The 12725-nt window shown below is 46.1% G+C and overlaps 1 protein-coding gene across 1 annotated transcript; it reads left to right on the top strand.

The window, feature by feature from the left end:
* Positions 1–3526: 3526 nt before the first annotated feature.
* LOC109769387 (uncharacterized) lies at positions 3527–7791 on the top strand. The gene is made up of 2 exons (XM_020328136.4): positions 3527–4472; positions 7517–7791. Exon 1 carries the CDS (start codon positions 3685–3687, stop codon positions 4450–4452), a length of 768 nt encoding a protein of 255 aa, XP_020183725.1. The 5' UTR covers positions 3527–3684; the 3' UTR covers positions 4453–4472; positions 7517–7791.
* Positions 7792–12725: the final 4934 nt, after the last annotated feature.

Below are 12725 nucleotides of genomic sequence, written 5' to 3'. Positions count from 1 at the left end.
TAGGAAAGAGGTCCCAGTGAACACCCACACAACCACTTGATCGTGATTGAACAATGACAATTTGGTGAAAAATGCCTTGAAAGACTGAAAACTGCCTCCCCTACCACTAAAGTTGCGGTCTCTCATCCACTAAAACTGCCACCAAATTCGTTTGCAAATGCCATCCACCTGGGAACGTTTTTTAAGGGTTAGACAGTAGGAAAGGCTCCTACTGCTTAGTATATTGCCAAATGTAAAACAGGGTACAATGTGGTTACATTTACATATGGACAGCGGTCAGCAAGCCACCCCTAGCAGGGGGGAAGCAATACTAGAGTCTAGGGTATTGAGTCAACTATAGAAGTAACTATCTGTTTCTTGTGATCAGGGACTCTATGTCTAATGCTAGCAAAGTCCTTGAATCTGATTCTCCAGGATGAGATCGATGGGGCTACTTGGCGAAAGTAGTTATTGTTTCTTTCTTTCCAAAGACTCCAAGTCACCACCAAGAAGATGTCCATAATCATGGCTCTTTGGCGCAAAGTTTTGAGGTGCAATATCGTCTCCAGTCTGTTTCCATGTGCAGGCCATGAAATATTCAGCTCGTTCCAGCATGTCACACTGAATGCACATCTAAAAAAGAGGTGTTCCACTGTTTCTTCAGTGTGTTGCCCACAAAGCAGACAATCAAAGTTGTTGCCAATATTATAATGCCGCCTCTTGAGCATGTTCCTTGTGTTGAGACGTTCAGACAGTAGGAACCATCCAAAGACTTTAATCTTGGGAATGCTCCAAGCCTTCCACAACCATTTATAAGCTTCATGTGCAATCATATCTCTGAAGAAAAAAGCGTATTATGTTGTTATCTTGAATTCAGACGCCCCCCAAATGCATGTCCAGGTATCTTTTGTGTTTGTTACTCCTAGAGGCCTCACATGCTGTTGCAGCGTCCTCAACTCATCATGTGCCTGGACCGAGAGGGGCAAGTGGAAGCCTTGCTCCACACTGGTAATGGTGAGGAACTGGTTGATCAAGGCATCTTCCAGGGTGGTGTATGAGAAAGATCACGGATAAATATCAGCAATAATGCCGTCACACCAGTTGTCTTTCCGGAAAAGGGTTGAATCCCCCGATCCAAGGGTCACCTTCGAAACCCCCCTGTAGACTGGCATGAGTTTGATGAGTTCCCGCCACCAGAAGGAGCCACAAGGTGCTACTGCATCGGGGACAGTGGTGGAGTAGTAGGAGTCCCACACCAGGTGAACCCAAGGGGTATCAAGTTTATTGTAGAATTTGTGGAGCAGCTTAAGAAGCATCGCATCATTCCGAACCTTGAGGTTGAGCACACTAAGACCACTGTTCTTTTTTGGTCTGCAAACCATGTCCCAGGCTGCGAGGGAGTTGCATTTTTCTCCATCATCAGTTTTCTTGATCCATAGCCCGTGACGTCTGATTTTATCCAATTGTTCAATAATTTTGGGTGGAAGTCTAAGGGTGCCCATCGGGTAAATAGCAAGTGATGTGACCAAGGAGTTCATAAGAGCTAGTTTGCCCGCGTATGACATCGTCGACATGGCCGTTGTGATCCTACCTTCAGCTTTGCAAACCTAGGGAGTAAGATCAGAGACAGTCGGTTTATTGGTGCCTAACGGCAAGCCCAAGTATGTAAATGGCATTTGAGCGCATGTACAACCAAAGATGTTTGCGATTTCTTTGTATGTGTCCTCAGGAGCGTTGATCGGGATCAATGTGGACTTATTGAAGTTGATGTGCAGGCCCACAGAGTCAGTGTAGTCTTCAAGGATCTGTTCCATTCGAGTTGCTTGCTCCCGACAAGCCGACATGACAATGATCGTGTCGTCGGCATACTGAATAACCGGGAAGTTTTTATCTCGACAGGCAGGTATAGGTAGTTGCAGTAGATTGTTGTTGAGGGCCTCCTTGATAGCTGTTTGTAGTAAATCCGCTGCAAGGACAAAGATTAATGGGGACAGAGGGTCACCTTGTCGCACCCCACATTTGCACCAAAAGTTTTTACCAGGGACACCATTGAGCAGGACAGAGGAATTTTCAGAGGATGAGATGCATGTGAACCAGTTAAGCCATTTCTCATTAAACCCCATACTTTGCATGATCTTGATGATGGCCGAGTGTTGCACTGTGTCTGAAGCCTTAGCGAAATCCAATTTGAGGAGGATGATTGGTCGTTTGGAGGCTTGGCATTGATGAATATATTCGAACGCCCATGCTAGGCAAACATTGATAGAGCGCCATTTGAGAAAACCATACTGTTACGATGAACAATCTGTAAGATTATCTTTTGTAACCGATTAGCCAACAATTTGGCGATTAATTTGAGACAACAGTTAAGCAACATAATAGGTCTAAAATCATTGACTGTCTCAGGAGCACATTTCTTGGGGATCAGAGTGATATATCCATAGTTGAGGCTTTCAAGGTTGAGGTTGCCTTTGTGAAAGTCATCGCACAGACGGTAGAAGTCATTTTTAATGATTGCCAGCATGCTTTCATGAATGCACCGTTAAACCCGTCCGGACCAGGCGCACGATCAGGTGGCATCTCTTAACCACCTCATCAATCTCTCTAGGTGTGAAAGGAACAATCAGACTATTAAAATCCACCTGAGAGCGAAGCATTCGTGAGAGGTTGAATTTCATCTGTGTAGGTTTTGAAGCACCCATGCGCTCTTTAAAGGCTTCGAAGAGTATAGATTCCTTCCGCATATGATCATCTACCACAGAATCATCATCCGTCCTCAAGCTGGAGATAAAATTCTTTCGGTATCGTTTTGTTGCCACTGCTTGAAAAAACTTAGAGTTTTCGTCACCGAATTTGATCCATCTAATTGTGCACCTCTTTTTCCAATACTCTTTCTGATGTTGTAGCAATCTTAAAAGATGATGCTTGAGTATAGTTCTAAAGTTATTCTCTGGCACCGTGAGGGTACGGCGATCTGCAATGTGATCCAATTCAAGCAGGGTTTTGTTGGTATTCTCTAACGCAATTTTTAGCCTAGAAATTTTCTTGCTCCAGCAGCTGAAGTCATGTCTGAGGTTTTTGAGTTTCTGACAAAGACTAGTCGCAGCATTATCTGATTTGCCATGTTTAAGGGGCCTGTTCCATGCTTGAGAAACCACGTCCATAAATCCAAGGTGAGCTATCCAGTATGTTTCAAATCTGAAAATTTTACTTTTGGGTATGGAAGTTTGAATCACAACAGAGCAAGGGGTGTGGTCAGACACCGGTCGACCCAGAGGATTGACCATGGTACTAGAAAAAGAAGATGTCCAATTTAGAGTCGTGAAAAATTAGTCAAGTTGTTCGAGCAGAGGGTTTTGTTGCATGTTCTACAAAAAATATTGTAAGTGTCATGAGTCATGTAGCCAGTAAAAACTGTACTATCTCAAGTTTTTTGCTGGCAGAAAACTGGAGAAGCTCAGATCCTTGTCACCTAAGCAACCTGGTGAAGTGAGTACGTAATTGCTCCTTTACTTAACCACGAAACGCGCAACTCGAAAACTGAAGAAAAGCACAGCGTTGGTCACCGCGAATCCCCACCGTCTCGCAGTTGGACACCCCGTACCGCATCCCCCCGATTCCTCTCCTCTCCTCGCCGAGGCCAAAACCCAACTCCCCGATCTAGCCAACTACCCAGATCTCGGAACCCTCGCCGTCGCCGCGGCCATGGCGAAGGAGCCCCCCTTCTCCCTGCCCCCGGTGGTCTTCAACCCCTCCACACCGGCCCACCGCCGCCACCCTATCCCCGGCCCCGGCGCCTCCCCGCCACCTGCCTTCGCGCCTCCCCGCCCCTCCACCTCCTCCGCCGCCAACCCCCTGCCCTTCATGTCCTTCGACATACCCGCTCAGTCCAACTCCACGCCGCCCATCTTCACCGGGCCCATCGGCGGCTCCAGCGCCTCCTTCGAAGACGAGCCGCCGCTCCTCGAGGAGCTCGGCATCAACACGCGTCAGATCTGGCGGAAGACGCTCTCGATCCTCCACCCGCTCCGCTCCGCCGACCCGTCCCTCCACGCCGACGCCGATCTCTCCGGCCCCTTCCTGTTCCTCCTATCCTTCGGCCTCTTCCAGCTCCTGGCTGGGAAGTTCCACTTCGGGATCGTCCTCGGGTGGGTCACCGTCGCCTCCCTCTTCCTCTACTTCGTCTTTTCCATGCTCTCGGGCGGACGCCGTGGCGACCTTGACCTCTACAGGTGCGTCAGCCTGGTCGGATACTGCATGCTCCCCATGGTCATCTTCTCTGCCGTTTCCCTCTTCCTGCCACGGGGCGGTGGGCTCATCTTCGGGATGGGCATGGGATTCGTGCTGTGGTCTACCAGGGTCTGCACCAGGTTACTAGCAGAGCTTGCTTCCAGCGGCGATGAGCATAGGGGACTCATTGCCTACGCGTGCTGGCTCGTCTACATGCTCTTCTCTCTGCTCGTCATCTTTTGATGCTGTTCTTGAGATGGAAGGTATGCTTTCATAATTCACCAGATAATGCTAACAATTATCTAAATAATTGTTGTTATCAATTCGGCTATGCTACTTCACAAATATAAATTTGATAGTGAACTAGAATACACTAGATCAAATGATAAACCCTTTGCCAACACAACTATGATTCATGGAGTTCATAAATTGATCCTTAATTTTACATTTTATAGTGGATGATCCTACATAGAGATTGATTTTTGTAGAGCCATTTTTATTTTGTTTTTCTTATAAGATGCAAAGAACACCCGATTGGATGATATTATTGAGAGAATGCTGCAATGCTCATTTTCACTTATGCTTTTCAAGTTCTCAATTTATTTGGAAATTATTCTTTGCTGCCTTAGTTCCCCTAAATGACTACCTGTTTGTGGATATACTTTAGTGTACAACCAACAAGGTTGTGAGGATGGATGCTAAGGTCAGCCACACCGTAGGCCAAATACTGGTGCCAAATGCAGAATATGGTTGTGGCACCGGTGCTGCAGCATTTCGAAAGTGGTGCCAAATCCTAAAAACTGGGTTGCTCCTATGGCAAATTGATTGACGGAATAAAATATGATTTCACTCCTATCCCCAACGTCTCTGTTCCTCCTGGCGCTTCAGCAGGGACATGTCTGGATATGTAGCTTGGAGATGCACCGGTCGGTGGTTAGAGCTAGCATACCCCCCCCCCCCCCCCCCCTCTCGTGCATATGTCCTCCATTGTTGCACGGATCTCTGCGGCCTGTAGGAACAGCATGTGGTGCCGACTGCCGACCGACGCGTCAAATCCCTGATCCAGAAGCATGGGGGAGCGGCTTGTGGATCCGCTCCGACACAGTGGTGGCCCAGTCGTGCACAACAGTGAGGAGGGAGAGGAGCGGGTGGGTTTCGAGCTGGCCGGGATGCCTCTGGCATGGACAGTGGGCTTGGTGGTGTGTGTAGTCAGGGTCTGACTCTGAAAGAAAGAGAGCGGCTTGTGGATCCGCTCCGACACGGTGGTGGCCCAGTCGGGCACAACAGTGAGGAGGGAGAGGAGCGGGTGGGTTTGGAGCTGACCGGGATGCCTCCGGCGGGGGCAGTGGGCTTGGTGGTGTGTGTAGTCAGGGTTTGACTCTGAAAGAAAGAGAAGATGCGTGAGAGAGAGATATTGTGGTTGTTGGTTGGGAAATAAGATATTCTTTTATCTATTAGTCTGCGTCAGCGCTGGGACCATTTGACAGGGATTTGGGGCCAACTTAACAAATTTGGCATCAGTGTCCGTTGAGTACATGACGAATTTGGCATGCTCTGTGTGCCCTAAGAGGCCTATGGAGTTATGTGTTTCTCTATGCATTATATCTTATTAGTTAGATTCCAACCACCACCACAACAACAAAGCCTTTCTAGTCCCAAAGGAGTTGGGTAGGCTAGAGTTGAAGCCCATAAGATCTCGAAACCAACTCCTGGTTCTCGCATGTGCATAGCTAACTTGCACTTGCCCCTGTCAATGGCTAGTTCTTTGGTGATATTCCAGTCCTTCAGATCTTTCTTAACGGACTCCTCCCATGTCAAGTTTGATCTACCCCGACTTTTCTTGACATTATCAGCACGCCTTAACCGTCTGCTGTGCAGGCCTGTGCTGTATATGCCCAAACCATCAGTTAGATTCCAAACATTGAAAAATAACTGAAATATCTGGGGACAAATAAAAAAGAAGAGACTGAGTTTGGCTGGTTAGTGGGCAAAAACTGTAACTTGTAAGGTAAAAAGAGAGAAGTGAAACCTTAAACAATTTACTGAAGCCCTTGTGATGACAATAAAATCTGTCCTTGTTGTACATGTTTTAAACATGTGAAATCCAGATCAGAAAATATTGTGTTACTGGTGATGTCCAATTTTCCCACACATAATCAGTACAGTAGTTAGTACTCCCTCCGTCCCAAAATAAGTGTCTCAACTTTACACTAACTTTAGTACAAAGTTGTACTAAGCTTGAGACACTTACTTTGGGACACTTATATTCTTTTTATAAAAGATTCTTCTGCTCGCATTGGTCTACACTATCTGCGAGTATCATCTAGAGCTGTAAAATGTTGACAGATGTATAGTGATGTTAAAGTGTGAATAATAGAATGAAGATGTTTTGCGTCATAATAATGCCTACTCCTTCAGCTCTGATGAGTGCTTACAACACTTCTCCTGACTTTCTGTTTTTCTTTTTTGATTAGTCTCTTAATCTCGATTGGAAATTTAATGAGAACTTCTATGCAACTTCACCTTGCCCATGTAACAGTTTGCATGAAAGAGCCTGCATTTTTTTCTTCCATTCAGCCTATGCTGTGATGTGAGATTTTCATTGTTTTAGTAGGCGTCAAATTGTTACTCCCTCTGTAAAGAAATATAAGTGTTTAGATCACTACTTTAGTGATCTAAACACTCTTATATTTGTTTACGGAGGAGTAGTTCTGATACTGAAATGGCTCTCATCAAACAACATTCTGTTATTCAGTTTTTAATTATCGCATTAGGGTCAAACTTCTACTTCTGATACTGAAATGGCTCTCATTGAACATTTCTCAGTTCAGAATTTTGCTAAAAGTTGATATTCTTGTTTTGTCTAGTGTTGGTTCCTAGCTCAAGTAAATACGAGATAAACTCATTTAGTACCCCCTCTGTAAAGAAATATGATCGTTTAAATCGCTAAAGTAGTGATCTTAGCGATCTTATATTTCTTTACAGAGAGTATCTTCTTAAGGCCTTGTTCGGTTCCACAGGGTTTCAAGGGGTTTGGAGCAGATTGGCAGGGATTAAATCCTCAGTAAGTCAAAATCCACATCAAACCCCTCCAATCCTCTCCAATCCCCCTGTGATGGGGATTAACCAAACAAGGCCTAAGGGAATCTTTGGATGATTATTTACATAAGGGGATCTTGTTCTACATTTTCTCTGTTCTTCCCAGTGTTGCATTTGCAATTTCTACATGGTTGTAACATTGCATTTACTAGGTTCCCCTTGCTGTTGTTTACCTATTATTGAATTTGTTCCCTCTAAATGTATGCAGATCACACTCAGTATTCTTTTGCCCTATGGAGCATTGAACTGCTTTTGATCAGCGACTGGAGTGGTTTATTGATGCTACAGAACTATCGATGATCTAGTCAGTTTGGAAAATATTCTGTAACAGTCTACTGCTTTTCATCCTTTAGTTTCTGTGGCATGGTAGGGGGCTGGTATAGATCTTGGTAAAGAAACGTAAGGCAAGATCAGGACAGTGAAAATATTATAACTAATTAGCTTTTGCCGAAGTTTGATGGGATTAGCTAGCAATTTTCGAAAGAGTACACTTGTGGTCCGTTTGAACTTGTTCATCGTGCTTGCTTACCACGCCCGTGGTGCCTAATTTCCTTTATGTGTTACTTTTTTTTTCTGCATTTCAGTTTGATAATAGAATTGTCCTATCGTTAGAGATGCTAGCAACTACTGATTCATAAATTGGATGTGGTTTTTAGTAGTTCTTTCTAGCTTGCTAAAACTAGTCGATCAGTCAGTTTCTTTTGTGGAGTTGCTTAACTCTGCCGTTGGCATGAGTGTGCAGGTTAAGGATATGCCTGTAAGCCCATTAAACCTGTCCTCTCCACGATCAAATAGCCTAGATCTTGCTGTCACTTTGAAGCGATTGAGGCGAGGCCCATATGCTTGCAATAGAATGTTAAAAAATAGCTGTGGGTTTGCATTCTGGAGCAAGAGTGGGCGCAATTGCTTCAGTGCATCCTGAAATCGACGGTACTTGAGCTTAGTTGGGTTCCTCATTGCCTGCTGGTTGCCGGTGGCAGCGGATCTGCTCATGTCGCTACTGGGAGGGGGTGCTGCCTGGTTTCGATCTGATTTTTTCAGGTGGCGTGTCTGCCGGCGGTGTTGTTGTGGTGGAGGCCCGTGTGCTCTGCTGTGGTGGTCAGCGTGGTGCCCTGATTTGGCGCAAGAGGTCAGGAACGCGTCTATGCGTTTGGTGCATGGTTGCGACTCGAAACCAGGGCGGTGACTCGAAACCAGGGCGGTTCTTGGTCTCGGGCAGTGCTCCTCTTTGCCTTGTCGGCACGGTGCTCGGTAAGGTGCGGTGGTTTGTGCCGCGTTCGGTGGTCTTGCTTCCGGTCGGCTATCGGCAGATCTGGCGGCTTTGTCATGATGTTTGACCACCGACGGTCTCTGAGGTGCAGTTGGCTCGGACGGTTCTATGTGCTTCCTCGTCGACGGGGTTCTTTGAGGCTGCTGGTGGTTATTCAGCTTGCCAGTGCTGATGCGGGATGATGTGCGGCCGAGGTGATGCGGGGGCTTGGGTGAAGATCTTGTCCCTGACCAGCGATGATGGTGGCAACAGTCGTCGTTGACCTTCCTGCAGGCATCGCTACTTTGTTGCTGCACCCTCCCACTCGGATTTGGCCATCATGTTTTCTTCAGGGGAAACCCTTGATCTTTTGTGATCGAACGATGATGACGTCAAGACGCCTTGGCGTCGTATACCCTCTCGGGGGCTTCGTCTTTTGTTTGTAAGGATTTACGTCGTTGTTGCCTAGTGGTTTATATAGATATAGCCCGGATAGCAGACTGCTAGAAGATTAGAACCCTTTTGTGTTCCCGTGTAAGAGCAACTTTAGCAGACCCTGCATCCGTTCCCGACCCGCAAAATAACCGCCAAAATATAGATACGGGCCGGAAAATCTGCCTGACCAGATCCCGCATCTCGCCCCGGCTCGTAAATTTTTTTAAGGGGCACGGCAAATTCCCGACCCCGGCCTGGGAAAACGCGGGTTTCCCCCTCGCGGCTGTGGTGCCCTGCATCAGAGAGAAGCAGTTGGCGGGAGGGACATTTCAGCCCCGCGCTCTTTTCCCCCTCTTTCCGCCGCCGCCCGCCCTTGCTTTCGTCCGCCCGCTGCCGGCGATTCCGGCCATATCTGCGGGCGGAATCGCGCCACGGGGCCGCCCCACACCCTCCCGCGCTGAGCCGCTGCACCGCCCCTCCGGATCCGGCGAGAAGAGCCGCCGCCGAGGATCGACCACCGTCGAGCGCGCCCCCTCGTCGCCGCCCGGGATCACCCGCCACCGGTTGGTCCCTTTTTTTGTGATTTTTGCGAGCTGTGTAGTAGATTGACGCACCGGTGTGCGTGTAGATGGAGTTGAGCCCGTGCGAGAAGTTCTTGCTATCCGATTCGTCTGATTCGGACGACTCGGATGTTGAGACCATACTTGCGACCTTTCGGCAGCAAACATTAGTCATGGCGCTTGCCGTGAAGGAGCATGAAGACGAGCACCGGAAGAGGAGGCGAGGATCGACTGTCGGGCGTCTGTGCATTCCTCGGAATCGCCATCTTGGGAACGAGATGTTGATGCAAGACTATTTCGCGGAGAATCCTACATATCCTCCGCACCTCTTTCGGAGAAGGCACCGAATGCGCCGATCCCTCTTCGTGAAACTTGTTCAAGCTTGCGAGGCAAAATGCCGGTATTTTACTCAAAGAAGGAATGCCGCGGGCTTAATGGGATTTAGTGCATATCAAAAAATCTCCGCAGCTATGCGGGTGATTGCATATGGCGTTCCGGCTGACTATGCCGATGAGTATCTTCGCATTGGTGAAGATAGCACAATTGAGTCTGTGCGTAGATTTGCGAAAGTGATCGTCCGTGTCTTTGGTCCTGAGTATCTTCGGGCACCCAATGAAGATGACACAAAGAAATTGATGGCATTTAATGAGAGGAGAGGTTGCCTTGGCATGCTAGGTAGCATTGATTGTATGCATTGGAATTGGAAAAATTGTCCCAAGGCTTGGCAAGGAATGTATTGTGGCAAGTCTCGTGATGCAACAATTGTGCTAGAGGCCGTAGCATCCGAGGATTTATGGATTTGGTATTGCTTTTTGGTATGCCGGGCACTCTCAATGATATCAATGTGTTGCAACGGTCTCATTTATTTGCTAGGCTTGCTAGTGGTGATGCTCCTGCTTGCATCTACACTATCAATGGGCATGAGTACACAAAGGGGTACTATCTTGCAGATGGTATATACCTTCCTTAGTGCACATTTGTCAAGAGCATCAAAGAACCTAAAACAAAAAAACAATGTGAATTTGCAAGGGTGCAAGAGGCAGCCCGAAAAGACATTGAAAGAGCATTCGGTGTTTTGCAATCTAGGTTTGCCATTGTCCGTGGTCCTGCTTGTTTTTGGGATAAGAAAACCTTAAAGAACATCATGACATGCGTATTATCTTGCACAATATGATTCTTGAAGATGAGAGAGGAATGAACTTAGAATTCTTTTACGACAATGTGGGTAGCCGTGTCAAACCAGCTAGAGACCCAAACATTAGAGCTTTTCTTCAGACATACAAGAAGATTGAAAATGCAGACACACACTTTCAACTTCAGGAAGATCTCATTGAGCATCATTGGTAAAGGGCTGGACAGTGACTAATTTTTGTATTCATTTGTATTTGTAGTCATGACAAGTTTTGTATTGCATTATTTAAGTTTGCTACGGTGATTTGAATAATTATTTATAATGCGGATGATTATTGTATTATGTTTGATTTGAATAATTCAGTTTGTTTTCGATTGTTGAATTATGTTGGATTTGATATTTGTGGGCTGATAATATGCGGGATGCAGCGGCGCAAAGAGCAGACCCCGCAAAGCCGACCCGTAAAAAGGTATATTCCGCGAATATACTTTTTTACGGATCTGTTTGGGGGGTCTGCATCTGTGCCAGCCCGAGCGAGCCTGCAAAAGCGGTTTTGCGCGAACTGCAAACGCATTTTGCGGGTCGGCGGGATGCAGGGTCTGCTAGAGTTGCTCTAATAGATGCTCCAGATGTTAGGATTGCTATATCTAAGAATATGTTTCCCCTAAGTCGCCAGCACAGTACTCACAAAATTAGTAAACTTGGGCATATACAATTTTCGTTTTAAGATACTAAGAAATATGCCCGTGCGTTGCAACGGGAGAAACAAAATCCTTGCACGCTCCTAGCAACCAATCTAATTTTGTTGCCATTTCTTCTTTTCATCGCCATCGCTAATGGGGCTCATATTGTCCATCTACTCATGACGAACGTGATCAATCCCAGGACGATGTACTTTTCATCATACTTTGGCACAACGGGGTGCGTAACTACAGAGTAAACGGTGAAGAATGAGTCCGCTTCCTCATGTATTGGTGATCGGTGCCAGCGGGTTTAGCGCGGCGGGCTGGCGTAAGGCGGTATGTGGCGGGAATCGTGAGGTCCTCCTTGTTGATCTGGAGTATATAGCAAAAAGGCGGCCATATTGAGCTCGCCACAATCATGCTGTAGCGTTAGTAAATCCACCGCCATTTAAGTCATTTAGATCTCCTTGTTGACACATCATGGATGCCATTGGGGCACTATCAAACTTTAGTCACATATACATTGTAAATATGGATGACTGGGTGCAAAAGTAACAAAAAATGCACCGATCAAAATTGTTACGTTTTTACGTTAATGAGATACAGAAGATGCACCCCGGCCGGATCAGATCAGGATGTGCGATAGGCAACTACGACCACTTCCTCTTTCTTTCCTTTCTCATTCATTCATTATTTCAGAAGCGACTCCTTTTATATGCAATTAACATATATTTCAATTTTTTTTCTTTCCTTCCTCATTCGTTCTTAATTATCATGCAATTATAGTCTTTTCTTTCTCTCTCTTTCCTTTGTCATTCATTCTTTATTTCTCATGCAATTAGCAGCAGGCACTCTCCTTCCTTCTTTTTTTTTCTCATGCCCCTCTATTTTCGTGTACCATGCAGCCACAACGCCGACCTACATCTCATCTTTCCTTAGTTAATCCTCGAGGCTCCTTGTTGATTATCATACAACTCATAGGCCCATATAAATCAGTGGATTTAAATTGAGGCGAGGTGGGACTAATTAGCCGGCAACAAATAAATCTGTTTGGTTGGCTGCGTCCTTGGAGTGGCCCAGCTCGTCCCATGTGTTGGAGAGAATAAAGTTTGAGTCTGGGGTTATGCGTTCTTTTGCAATTTTTTTTCTTTAGGCGTTCCAAGGATGGCAAAGCAAACGAACGACGTACAAAAAATCAAAAATATAATATGGTAAGGTGGACGGACGAAAAACGGACAAAATTACGGTGGTAAAAAGCAATAGCCCCTTTATTAGTAGGTATAGGTATAAGTATAGGTATATATAGGTACCTATATATATATATATATATATATATATAGATATAGAATATATATAGA

Source organism: Aegilops tauschii, chromosome 4 (genome assembly GCF_002575655.3).
Source record: "Aegilops tauschii subsp. strangulata cultivar AL8/78 chromosome 4, Aet v6.0, whole genome shotgun sequence".
Lineage (NCBI taxonomy): Eukaryota > Viridiplantae > Streptophyta > Magnoliopsida > Poales > Poaceae > Aegilops > Aegilops tauschii.
The sequence above is the reverse complement of the archived record's forward strand: the minus strand, read 5'-3'. Positions and strand labels throughout refer to the sequence as shown.

Excerpts from the sequence above, each read along its gene's own strand:
- LOC109769387 (XM_020328136.4), top strand. The coding sequence starts at position 3,685 with ATGGCGAAGGAGCCCCCCTTCTCCCTGCCCCCGGTGGTCTTCAACCCC.